Genomic DNA, 12,943 nt, shown 5'->3' with positions numbered 1-12,943 from the left:
TGTAAAGAAGGGATGGTGGCAACCATTTCCTACATTTGAAGTGAAAATTTGTTTTTTAGGTTGGGAAACCCTGGTCTAGAAGATGATAAATATGTTGAAATGCTTACCTTATGTCTTTCTCACTCAGGCTTCCTCCATGCTGCATGACTGGTCCCTTAAGATGCTTCTTTTTGCCACTCCCCTGGCTGTAGACTCTCAGATATCATCAAGTACAACACAGGATCAGCAGTCATGCATTGTATGTGAACAAGTTGATGGCTCGCCCACATAACGGGACATTGGATACTATAGATTAACATTAGCTGCCAGGGTAAGATTTTGAACTTTTCCGATCTTCCCTAAGCATATCAAGCATCTAACCCATACACTGCTGGGAAAAAGGAGTCTGGTCGCTGCACTCTACCCTGGAGAATTTTGGATGACATTGTCAACCACATAGAAGTCCATGGGAGTTTTCCAACTTCCTAGTTTTGCAATAGGGCAGGGATATACCACAAGGAAGATGAGTTTATGCAGTATCTGATCCAAAATAAGCCGCAGAGGTAAATGTTATCACTCCTAATGTTGAAAAAACATATGCACTGATTAACCTATATACAACTTTATAGTGTGCAGGCCTGACTGACTGGTAATTCTGATTGTATATACTAAGAGACTTCATGGATTATCTCAAAGTTTGCAAACATAGGTTATGGCTTTTTTCCACTGCAAGTACTGGCTCGGCTCCACTCAGCCCTGCTTGGCTCTGTTTGGTTTTCCACTGCATGGTACCGCATGGTACAGTGTTGGAACGGTTCGGTATGGTTTGGTACAGTTTGCTTTTCCACTAAAGTAAAGTGGGTGGGATAACAACGATCCTCTGACCAATCAGTGGGTAGTGGTGACAAACAGTCAAGGCTGCATGCAAAGGATTGTGGGATATGGTACCGGTACCGCCCTCTTGGAACCACAACTGAGGTGGTACTGTTTAAGCGAGCCGTACCGTTTGGTTCCATGTAGTGGAAAAGCGCCGCCGTACCGCACCGAACTGTTCCAACACTGTATTATGCGGTACCATGCAGTGGAAAAGCGCAAAAGCGAGCCGAACCATTCGGTTCCGTGCAGTGGAAAAGCGCCATTAGAGGACATTGAACTGTTGTGTCAATATCACCTCCTTGGCTCTGCATCTGTGATTCTTCAGTGTCTTTCTCCGAACACATTCTTAACCATCAATATAAATCAGCATACCTGAGCTATATGTAGCTTGGAAGCCGACCCCCGCAACAGCCCCATCACTGACTAACTGGACCAGCATATGGCTTGTGGAAGCGATGAGTGGAGGGATGGCTTGACTGCCGCAAATTTTATCCAACAACACAGGAGAGTTCTTAGTGGGACCGTCATAGATCCTCATGTAGTCTGACCCGCAGTTAGGAGTGGACTGGATATTAAAGCTACTGAAATTTAGTGAAGCCTAAAAAGTGACACAAAGAAAATACAGTAAATCATCTACAATAAACCATATGCTTCACATATCTGTAACTGTATACTGGGTTATCATGTAGTTGCAATATGATGCAATTGATGACTATATTATTGCTTAAACAGTCCTTCTGAAAAAAAAACAAAAAAACATAGGAACATGTAGGATTCTAATTTCTGTTAAATGATCTCACAGCTATAGACATTTCTAGCTAAGATATATCTAAAAAGTCAAATCACCGCTATGGCTCCTCTTCAATGTACAAAAGTGTGCTGTTCAGGTAGGGAGAGCTTGGGCGAATTTGGGCCTATTGCTTGGCTCTATACTGGTCAAGTCTCTTTTTTTTATAAATGTACAATTCAGGGGATCTACAAAACAATCTTCAGATGGCGGTTCATTTTCACAGCTAGGTTTTGCATGTCTAAATTTCTGTTTCCTTACCTGCCCTGATGGAACCCTGATCAACCAAACGCAGTCAGCATTATCAGGATAAGCAGAGGGATAGTTGGCAGAAGTGAAAATTCCTGTCTTATTATTAAGCAAAGTAGTACAGACACCTAAGAAATAAGAAATAGACGGATAAATTGTATTTAGTTACTGGAGGAATAGACCGATAGTATTAATAATGAATTGGTGGAAAACAAGGGAGAGGGTATTAACCTTCTACTAGATTAAAATGGGAAGAATTTTTAACTTAAAACCAAATGAACCTTGAGTTTAACCCCTTTATGATGAAAATAAAAGATCGTTAATGCCTCAATGCCGTGTTACAACTTTAGCATGTGTTAGTAAAATGGCATGTATCTTTGCAACTGTATCCAGGGGAATTATACCTTGTTTGATCAGGCCAAAATGAGCCTTCAATTCATGGTAAAACGGTAATTTCCTGATTTTTTTAGTTATATTTTTTCAAAGCAAACTAGCCCAAAAGTGAAAATTTTGCTTTTTTTTGTTAAAACATTTTTTTTTTTTTCAAAACTAAAAATTCACTTAAAATGCAATTATAAAAAAAAACTGAAATGTACAGAAACTTACTGCATTGATAAAGTCGGTTAATTTTAGTGACATCCAAGACGCTCAATCCGATTGTCTGGCCAATAGGCACACTGGGGTCCGGCTTGGGGACAATTGTGCGTTGGTTTGAAGTGTTGGAGAATGCATAGCTGGAAAATGTTGAATGGAGATAAAGTTGACATCTTACCATTCAAATATTTTATAATTTACCAGTAATTCACCAGCTAACACAAAAGTCATAACTTACGCATCATAATGCATCACTGAACCGTAGTCATATGGACTGCCCAGGTTATTAGTGTCCGCTTTAGCAAAATTACCCCAGTATCCTGTAACAAGACAAAAGCAGTGGTAATGTCTCTTTTTTGAAAACATGGCTAAATTCTCTTTGTGTAAATGTCCGCAGTACCTTTAGAGATATACTGGAAATTGATGTCAACATAATTGTCACGATCACTTCTTACATGCTCATGGTAGAAGCCCAGGGCATGTTCTAGTTCATGTTGTATAGTCCCCCTGAAGATGCAGCCACCACCCAATGAAACTGTCTGGCTTCCACCAGTTCTTCCAACATATGAGTAGCAGCTAGAAATAGTAAATAGTTCAAAAGAATTTCGCTTTAATACCATTTAGGAGCCAGAGACAATAATTTTAATAGAAACAATGAATGAATCCGAGCTACAGAAAGTAAACAATATCTCTTTGTGGTAAGCCCTTGATCTTTCTAACTCATATCAGCAGGTGTATCCCTATGCATGTGCCCAATTCTAGTAAGAGGTAAGGTGTTTGGGAGCTAAATAACATTGTTCTGGCTCCAAGCATTCAATAATCCACTGCTCAATTTTCAACAATCAAATTTGATTTTATTTTAATTGTAAATATGGATTTTTTTCAGTGGAATCCTTTGAGTCTGTTGACACTCAGCCCCACTCCCTCTCAGTCACTACCATTCTTCTATGATCTACTTAATGTAAGCAGTGCAGGGAATACAATCCGATATCTCTGTGCTGTTTCTGCTAGGTACAAAGAAAATGAAGACAACCAAGAAGCACCTTATTGTTGGCTTGTGACTTTCCCATATATTTGCAAATGTACAGAGGAGTCCAAAAGATTTTTCGGAGGAAATAAAATAAGAGAAGCACAGGTAGGTGCAGTAACTTCTAAGGTTTTTATGTTTTTTATGCGCCCTACTGTTTCCCTTTATGTTGAGAAATATGATGGACAATAGACAACCTTACCCATCATCAGGTGTGATGTTGAGATAATCGTCTTCTGTTGTAAGAGGCACAAACCTCACACAAGTCAATGCCTCAAACTCTGCCATGGCGAGCACAATCTTATTCAGGTCACTGGGACCTGGAAAGAAAGATAGAAGGTTGGGTTTCTACAGATAACAAATAGTAACGAATACTTCAATACAAGAGAAAAAAGAGGGAACTCACTGTAGTTGGAATCTATGACGTAGGGAACAGGAACAGTACCATTATCACTTTTAGGCCAAAGGCAAGATGGACAGTTCATGGTGCTGCGGTCATTTTGTATCAGCATATCGCCTCCATACATGGGTGTTTTGCTATCTGAAGATACAGAAAATGGATATGGTTAATACACTAAAATGCATTTGATTTAAGCTGCCCATACACTCTGAACTGGCTGAGGTTTGCAATGTGGGTGGCTCTATCGGTCCCCTCTCATCTGACATCCTTTCATTAAAAAAATGGAAGAAACCAAACAGAAAATTTTGGAACTAACAGCAGCTGAGTCTAATCTAATCAGATGCAGTACAATACAGTGTTGGGGTATACGACAGAATAAAATAGGCAACATGGGGATCTGTGCATCTGGAGGAACCTGTTAGATATTTCCATGTAGTCTAAAGGTCCAGCTTTACTCAGTTCCATGACACAGCACAGCCCTGATTGGCAGGGGAGAAGACCCAATTTTGCTCTGCTACAATTAAGTAACACTTACAGGTCTGATGAGCTCATGTCTCTGTCACTCTGCTCTCTCCTTCCATTACAATGCAGTATTCACTACAGCACAGCTAACATACTCCCTGTACTACTTATCCAACCCCTTGTCTGAGCTCTACTGTATAGGGACTGCAGAAGGCTGATTCTATGTCCAATTAGGGTACTTTCATCGCTTGTATTGAAAAAGAGTGCAATTAAGATGTAGTAAGGAATATAGAGCTGCAAAAATTCATGAACTTTTATCTGCCTGGAGTTCATCTTTAATTGTAGATTCAGAACTAGAAATTACCAAAGAGGAATACACAGTTTTACTAGAGATATTGATGCTGATTTTCTACTAAATTCCCATGCAAAGTGCAATTTCCTTTTTAAATTGAACAGTCTATTTGCCTTTAATAAATCAACCTCTTTGTCTCACAAGTTTTACTTCAATGGTAGAAGTGAATAGGAATAACCCATCAGTCTTTTTAGAAATGGAATACTGATTTAAAAAAATCCTTCAGCAATGACGAAGATCTTGTAACCTAAGACAAGAGCACCATATTTCTCCTCTCACACTTTTGGCTAGTTCATCAGTGCATGATTTAAAGCAGTGGTTCTCAATCAGGGTTCCGTGGAACCCTAGGGTTCCTCCAGAGGTTGCTAGGGGTTCCTTGAGCAATGAGCAATTTCTGCCTCTCAGAAAAGTTCCCACTAACACCATTGATCTTTTTAGCTATCTGGAAGAAGGTAATTCTTGCCATTGTCGCAAGTTTAAGGAGCATTCATCCCACTGACCATCACTCTAAAGTATCATGAGTTGTAAATATGGTCATTTTTAGCAGGGGTTCCCTGAGACCTGAATTTTATTTCAAGGGTTCCTCTGTGTTGAAAAGGTTGAGAAAGGCTGATTTAAAGGATCCTAAAACTCATAACTTTTTTCATTATAATTGTTTTTTGTCTATTGCCTTGATTTAGCACACTCATAATGCAGTAAAGAATCTCGTGATTTAGAATAATTACCTTTATTTGCTTTCAAAATCCTGCTGAAGATCCCTTGAGGTACTTCTGAACCTTCATTCTTTGGAGCTATGCATACAAAATACACATTAGGCACATCTAGTGAAATAATTGCAAACAAAAAAGTATTGAAAAGAAATACTAATTACTAAAGTAATTAGAAAAATATTGAACCCATTTTAAAAATTGGATAATAGTAAGAAAGTGTAGCTCTACAAAGCTATCCCTGATCTGTGAAACTTCTGGTTGGGTAATCCTTTAATTTTGCAGTGTTTGCCTCAGTCACCATAATTATCATTAACACAATCACCTAAGTAAGGGGAGATGACTTTAAAAAATACCCTGTTGCCAGGGTCTAAAAAACATATCATTAAATAAAAAACCTCCCTTGTGTAAACAGCAGAAAGCTCGAAACGGCTGCTTGCATGTGATATCAGCAGCCCCAACAGACTCAGAGCTTTCACTCAAGTGATACTTTATGGTATTTCTCTTCATTCCTCCCCCAGCAGCTACAGGAAAGGTTATGTTGGGAGGTAAGGGGGAGGGACGGAGATGCTGGGCCAGCACAGACAGTAATTGGACACTCCCAGTAGAAGGGAGAGCTAAGAAAAGTAATGAGGGAGGGGGCTGTGCAAGGAAAGTTATTCTCAGAGTAGTCAAAATGTCTTTGCAAGTTTAAAGCCACATTGCAGATGAATAATAAATCATTTATGAAAAGGAAAATACTGCAAACAAGCATTTCAAATAATTGATTTTTCTCTGGTTTTATCTGAAATGTTTTATTTTGGTGAAAGGGTCTCTGTAAGGTAGGGGGTGTTTACCATAAGAGCTATAAAAATGTAGAATAGTCTTCATCATGGGCTGGTTCAAGATGGGCAAAGAAAAATAATTTTATAGATTCTCTGGTCAGGCTGATTAGGGCAAATGGAGCAGTATAAAACAATTATTGATTTGGGAATTAGGATTTCGTATTAGGAATGTTATAAAAAAAAAGGCCAATAAATTGGGGAAAAATCAGAATAAACGAAACAGCTGATAGAGAACAGAAAGAATGCAAAAATTATTCTTTAAACAAGAATGTTAAAAAACTTACCATCTTTGTTCACCCCAAGTAGATGGTACTGAAAAGTAAATGTTTTGTATCATTATATTATTATCTTAATTCAAATAACATAAAATAATAAGAGATAAAAAGTCTTGGCCCCAATCCATCCCCATCTAAAAGAGTCTTCCTCAGCCCTACTCGAAATCTCTCATCTCTCAAAAGTGAGATAAAATCCTTTCCTTACCACAACAGTCATCATTGGAAGAGTTTACTGTATCTCCTGTTCTGGTCACAACTATAACATTTTGGATTTCTCCTCACTTTCTGTCCTAATGGCAATGGCCGAGGCAATTGTCAAATCTCCCTACAGTGGACCCAGAATGTAATGGGAAGTTGACTGCTTTAAAATCTAACAGGATTCCTAAACCCCACCACTTTATCTAAAACTAAGGGGGAAACAATTTTGGCTAGATTTACACTTAACTACTAGCTAATATTGTCAGTAACTTATTGGATCTCATGCATTCCTAAATATAGTTGTCACCTTTCCCCTGTACTGTTCATGTCAACTCATCATGTCACCTGTATTTGTGCAGATAGAGGTAGACTGGTCACCAGCCCCGTAACACAGCCCAGAAGCAGGAGGAGGACCTTTTCATTCATCTTGTTCAGAATTCTCCTTCAGTATAATGTGAAATATCTCCTCTCTGAAGCTTGGTGTGACACTCATCTTCCGCATCACCTTTTATACAGGCACCAGAGAAGATCTAACCAATCGTGAGACAGGAAAGAAAATTCCAAGAATAACCTCAGTGTATGGGAATTAGAAATGTATAATTATTTCATGTGTGACACTATGGTCATTATTATCTTATTATTATCTTGATGTCCCGCTGTCCAACTTCTAATTGATTGTCATGGTCTCCTGACAATTGTCTATAATGACATAGTTATTCAGGTTGAAAAAAGACACAAGTCCATCTGGCTCAACCAATGTCTAATGACATAGAAAAGTTCTTGTGTATATCATCATCAACTGATTTTTTCAGCTAAAATCTAAATAAATTGGGACTGGCAATTGTAATTTTACATTTATTTTTTTTTATTCATGGTTATACCCCTTCTTTTAGATAATCCATCACTACAGTGCCATGAGCAATGAAGTTTTGCAAAATGCAAGAACCCATAGTAGGCTAACAGAGATAATCCCTCTTCTAATCTAATCTGATCCTATTAAATTCAAATTTGATTGCTTAATTTGGATAGATCTGGTCTTCACCCTAGTGCTGCCAGGCATAAGCGCTAACCACTTTGCCAATTTGCCTTCCTGGAGGTTTAGCTGGTTGATAAACACTGAATAATATCTATAACTATTGGCCATGCTGCTGCCTTCTTGGGGAACCAGAAACTGCAAAAAAAACAAAGTAAAGAGGAGAGCCAAAGAGCCTCATAGTGTAGTAATATTTAATTCTGTAAAGCAATACTAAAACCAATAAATTTTGCAGTCACAAGTCAAGAAGGAGAATGGACGTATATTGTAACCAAGTGGAGAAAGTCCTAGAACCATTGGTCGTGAGCAGCCGATGCCTGTTGCCGCCAATGAATCAGAAACTACCACTGCGGAGGAGGCGCTGATAGTACTGGCTGGAAAATGTGCCTCTACACATGATCACCCTTTGATTTATGATGACATATTTTCTTGTTTGATTATGAGTTTTCTGTTCTAGTTGTTCTAGATGTGCTGATATTGGATCAATAATGATAGTCAACATTTCATTTTACTTGTGTCTATATATTATAATTCTATATCTAGCTATATTTTATTTCATTTATGTATTCAATTTTATTTTTTATTATCATTATCCACATTATAGGTATGGTTCTATCTTTGAACTGCTATTGAAACAGGCCAGCCAACCATGTTGTATGTGCAACAACTTTATGTATCTCATAAATTGCTTATACAAAAGGGTTTTTTTTTTTTATGTATTTATTCATATATATATATATATATATATATATATATATATATATATATATATATATATATATATATTTTTTTTTTTTTAATTTGCAAGTTAAATCCGGAATAGGTCAGCCCATCTTGTTTATATATGTAGTCTCCTATGTATTCCCTTATATGTATTACATATGTTTATATGTATTTATTTTTTACTTGATTTACAGTGCATCTAGAAAGTATTCACAGCGCTTCACTTTTTCCTCAATTGTGTTATGTTACAGCATTATTCCAAAATGCATTTAATTCATTATTTTCCTCAAAATTCTACAAAACAATACCCCACAATGACAATGCGAAATATATTTGTTTGAAATCTTTGCAAATTTATTAAAAATAAAAAATAAACAAAATCCCAGGTACATAAGTTACATAGTTACTTAGTTACATTAGGTTGAAAAAAGACATCAGTCCATCCAGTGCAACCTATGATGAGTGTGTGTTTGCTGTTAAAAGTACATTGTATACACCTGTATGATGTGGTCAGTAAGGTGCCCATCTAATAGTTTTTTTTTAATTTCGATGCTCCCTGCTGATACCACTGCTTGTGAAAGAGAATTCCACATCCCCACTGCTCTGACAGTAAAGAACCATTTACGCATTTTAAGGTTAAACCACTTCTCTCCTAATTTTAGTGAGTGGCCATGTGTCTTATTGAATTCCCTTTCGCTGAAAAGTTTGGTCCCTATGCTAGGGTCATCAGTACGGTATTTGTACATTGATATCATATCCCCTCTCAAGCGTCTCCTCTCCAGAGAGAATAAGTTCAATGCTTGTAGTCTTTCCTCATAGCTGATGTCCTCCATTTCCCTAATTATCTTTGTTGCGCATCTCTGGGCTCTCTCCAGTTCTAGCACATCCTTTCTGAGGAAACCCAGAACTGGACGGCATACTCGGGATGCAGCCGGACCAGAGTCTTGTAGAGTGGAAGAAATTTTGTTTTATCTATGGAGTGAATACCCCTTTTTATGCATGCCAGTATTCTATTGTCTTTGCTTGCTGCAGCTTGGCATTGCATGCCACTGCTAAGCTTGTTGTCTACTAGGACCCCCAGGTCCTTTTCCATCTAAGATTCAGGGTATTCACAGAGGTTCTGGGTATTCACAGTCTTTGCTCAATACTTTGTTGAAGCACCTTTTGCACCAATTGCAGCCTCAAGTCTTTTTGGGTATGATGCTACTCACTCACAGAGTTGTTCTGTAGCCACTTCTTTGTTGTTTTGGCTGTGTGCTTAGGGTGGTTGTCCAGTTTGAAGATGAACAGCTCCACAGGGCCTCTCCAGACGGAGCTCTCCGGTTACTTCCAAGATCAACCAAGTTGAACGATCCAATTTGGCTTCTTTCGCCTCAGCTCCGAGTTCTCCCCACTGTCTCCAGGTACCGTCGGGACTTCCGCGGCTCTCGGCTTTCTCCATCCTTCCATCTCCAGAAGCGTCACTGAGATCTCCTGCATTCACGAGATCTTGTGTGAACACCGAGCTGCTCACCTGGCATGTCTGCTCCCTGCTTCGATGTTGGACCGGACTCACGCTGCCACGACACCACACCTCACTGCACCTCACTGCACCTCACTGCCTGTATTAAGGATGGTGTACCTGGGGAGGAGTGGGGGCTAAATTACACGGATGGCCGCTCAGAGCTCCTCCCCCTCCTCCTACTAAGGCCCTTCTCACCCGTTTGCTCATTTTGGACAGGCAACCAGCTTGGAAGAGTCCTGTTTGTTCTAAACATCTTCCATTTGATAAAAATGGAGGCCTCATTGATCTTAGGAACCTTCAGTGCAGCAAAAATCTTTTGCAGCCTTCCCCAGATCTGTGCCTTGCAATAATCCTGTCTCTCTGAGCTCTCCAGGCAGTTCCATTGACCACATGGCTTTTGCTCTGATACAGTATGCATTGTCAGCTGTGAGGCCTTGTATTGAGAGGTGTGTGCCTTTCCAAATCATATCCAATCAATTTACATATTTTACCACAGGTGGACTGCCATCTATTTAGGGTCCCCCCTTGTAACGGATCAACCGGCACCCCGACTGGGTACCTCCATTGACGGATGCTCCTAGTGCATCCCAAGGGCTCCAAGCACTCCACCAGACACCATAACCGCCTCAAACCCCACGAACCACCGCAGCTTGGTTGGGGTTTTTACGTCTCCTACCACCCTGGACCTACGACAAGGCTCAAGGTTCCAGTGGGTGTACCTCTCTTTCCCCAGAGAGGGCAGCAGGTACAGGTACAAGCTCTTACACAAGCTCTTACAAGAGCTTTGTGATTATCCAAGGGAGTATGAAGGATATAGCAATCCCTTGTAGCATATTCCCCCAATGAGAGACAGGACTCTAGATTGAGGGTGAAGCATAACTCAAAACTTTAATGGTACAGCTGCTGTTTTATACAGTTTTCCCCCACAAGGTTACCGCCCAGGTGGACCTTGTTGAGAACAGGCCCTGACATTCACAATTTGGGAGTTTTACACTCCCATACAGTGTACACAAAGATATACAATGTGGAACAATCCCCCTCCCCTTAGCAGCCAATCCACATACACATATACATCCCAAAATAAGTTTATCCTAAGGCAGACAGAACAAGAGAGGTCATTAAAATTTAACAATGAGACAGGCACAATCCACATTCCCTCCCAATACACAAACAATAGGGAAGTCTGCCAATGACAGTCTGTGTGTCTCTCTAACAGACAAGCACACAGAATACACATTATCTAGGAGTCAGAATTCATTGCAATGGTCTATAACAGACTAAGTCTCCCAGTGTAAAGTAGGATTAAATCTTCATATTTCTATATGAAGACATTGCTGACGAATATTACTGTCCCATCTGAAGCAATTCAAACCATTAATTATCTTTCTTTCACTTCACAGTGACGGTGAACACCCTCACACCCCTTTTCTATATTGATTCAAGAGAGAGTTGATGGACATGGTGGTCTGGCTACCCTGTTATGGGGCAAAACTAGTAAAGTTGGAATGGGGAGGGGGAGTGTTGGTGAATCACTCTGTTCGTGGTGCTCAATTTGGAAGGTGTAAGCTGTGTTTGGAAGGTGTAAGCAGAATTTATTTTAGGCAAATACAAGATAGGATAAGGGCTCCCCCTTTTTTTTTCAGGGACCTACATTATGGGCATTTCATGGGCGGTGTCTCGCATCCTTTTTTTTTTATTGTAGATTATGGTTTATGAAGGTAGGTGTTTAACCTATCTTACAATGTTGTTTGGACTGGAGGTGATTCTTGGGACTCGTGAATTTTGCAATGATTGGGGTTTCCTGTATTTTGATGTGTGTCCACAAGATGGCGCTCTGTTACATTACCTGGATGGTACCCTCATATTTTATAGTGGAAGCCTGTTCCCCTCCCCCTTGCCTGGTTTTTCCTGCAGTGGCTGCCATTTACAGGGCTTATGGTGGGAAGTGGCGGTATCTTGCATTCCGCCCCCTGGATCCCCTTACCCCTCCTATCCTTATTGAATATGGAGGAGACGGTTGAAAATGGGCGGTTAACGTATGTCCCCCCATTACTGCGCAAGCGCGCCATTTGCGCATGCGTGGTAGCATCTTCCGTTTGATGTTCTCTATCGCACTGACATGGACGTCATCATTTGTAGGGAGGAGTAAAGTGGCGGCTTTTGATGGCAAGTTCCCCTTTTTAAAGGGCTTCTGTGATTAAGGGCACTGACATTACTGAGCTAGAGGTGGACTTGGTGTTGTGCAACACTGAAGTATTACAAGGTAACGAATGACCCAATTTCATGGATGCAACTAGAAGTCTATGTGGTCTGCAATACGTTTTTGATCTTTGGTGGGTTTTCTCTCTGCTTATGTGAATAGATATATATGGATTGGGCTCTTGCTTGGACCAAGTACGTGGACTCCTTGTACTGGGATTTTATCTGTAGAGGATAAGGTATGTTTCCTAATGTTCTATATGGGTATCTAAAAGATATATGGAGCTCAGTGTTGGAATGGATTGATTGAATTCCATTTTTGGTGGTTTGTTCCACAATGGATTTGTTCTCTATTTAGGAACTATTATGGAACTTGGTAACCTAGACAACAATTCACAGCCCTTCCCCCCTTGTTTGGGTTGGGCGCACTAATTGGATTGCCCTTCTCTCCCCCCTACCCCCTACCCCCTCTCCACATTTGATGTGGTTATATTCTGCTGTGTCCTCCCCTATCTGTACATGATTTTGATATATTGGCAGACCATCAGCCTGGGACAAGTCAAATATCCCCTTTGGAAATCGCAATCTAGTTTGTGTAAGTAAATGTTTTGTTCAATGTATTTATGGCTAATGTTTATTATGAGGATTTAAATAAAGAGTATTTAATTTTGTTAAAGTTAGTATTAAATATAAGTTGGTATTAGTATGTTTTTTCTTTCTTTCTTTCTTTTTATAGTCACCCTATTTTTGATCC

General features: G+C 39.7%; 2 protein-coding genes across 2 annotated transcripts in view; one reads left to right on the top strand and one right to left on the bottom strand.

Moving 5' to 3' along the window:
- The window catches only part of LOC309569808 (embryonic protein UVS.2-like), a gene marked incomplete at both ends in the record, with an annotated part of 40,948 nt that extends 33,792 nt beyond the window's left edge, over positions 1 to 7,156 (bottom strand). The window contains 10 exons of the mRNA XM_082275811.1: positions 1,228 to 1,453; positions 1,904 to 2,019; positions 2,498 to 2,625; positions 2,724 to 2,805; positions 2,886 to 3,061; positions 3,715 to 3,832; positions 3,919 to 4,053; positions 5,452 to 5,517; positions 6,542 to 6,569; positions 7,076 to 7,156. Of these exons, the coding sequence (XP_082131937.1) occupies positions 1,228 to 1,453; positions 1,904 to 2,019; positions 2,498 to 2,625; positions 2,724 to 2,805; positions 2,886 to 3,061; positions 3,715 to 3,832; positions 3,919 to 4,053; positions 5,452 to 5,517; positions 6,542 to 6,569; positions 7,076 to 7,156 (1,156 nt within the window). The remainder of the gene's footprint in view (positions 1 to 1,227; positions 1,454 to 1,903; positions 2,020 to 2,497; positions 2,626 to 2,723; positions 2,806 to 2,885; positions 3,062 to 3,714; positions 3,833 to 3,918; positions 4,054 to 5,451; positions 5,518 to 6,541; positions 6,570 to 7,075) is intronic.
- The window catches only part of LOC309569128 (cubilin-like), a gene marked incomplete at both ends in the record, with an annotated part of 322,027 nt that overhangs the window by 80,937 nt on the left and 228,147 nt on the right, over positions 1 to 12,943 (top strand). The window lies entirely within an intron of this gene.

Source organism: Pelophylax lessonae (genome assembly GCF_965119305.1).
Source record: "Pelophylax lessonae genome assembly, chromosome: 13".
NCBI classification, from domain to species: Eukaryota; Metazoa; Chordata; class Amphibia; order Anura; family Ranidae; genus Pelophylax; species Pelophylax lessonae.
Note: the sequence above shows the minus strand (reverse complement) of the source record. Positions and strands in the feature narration are given on the sequence as shown.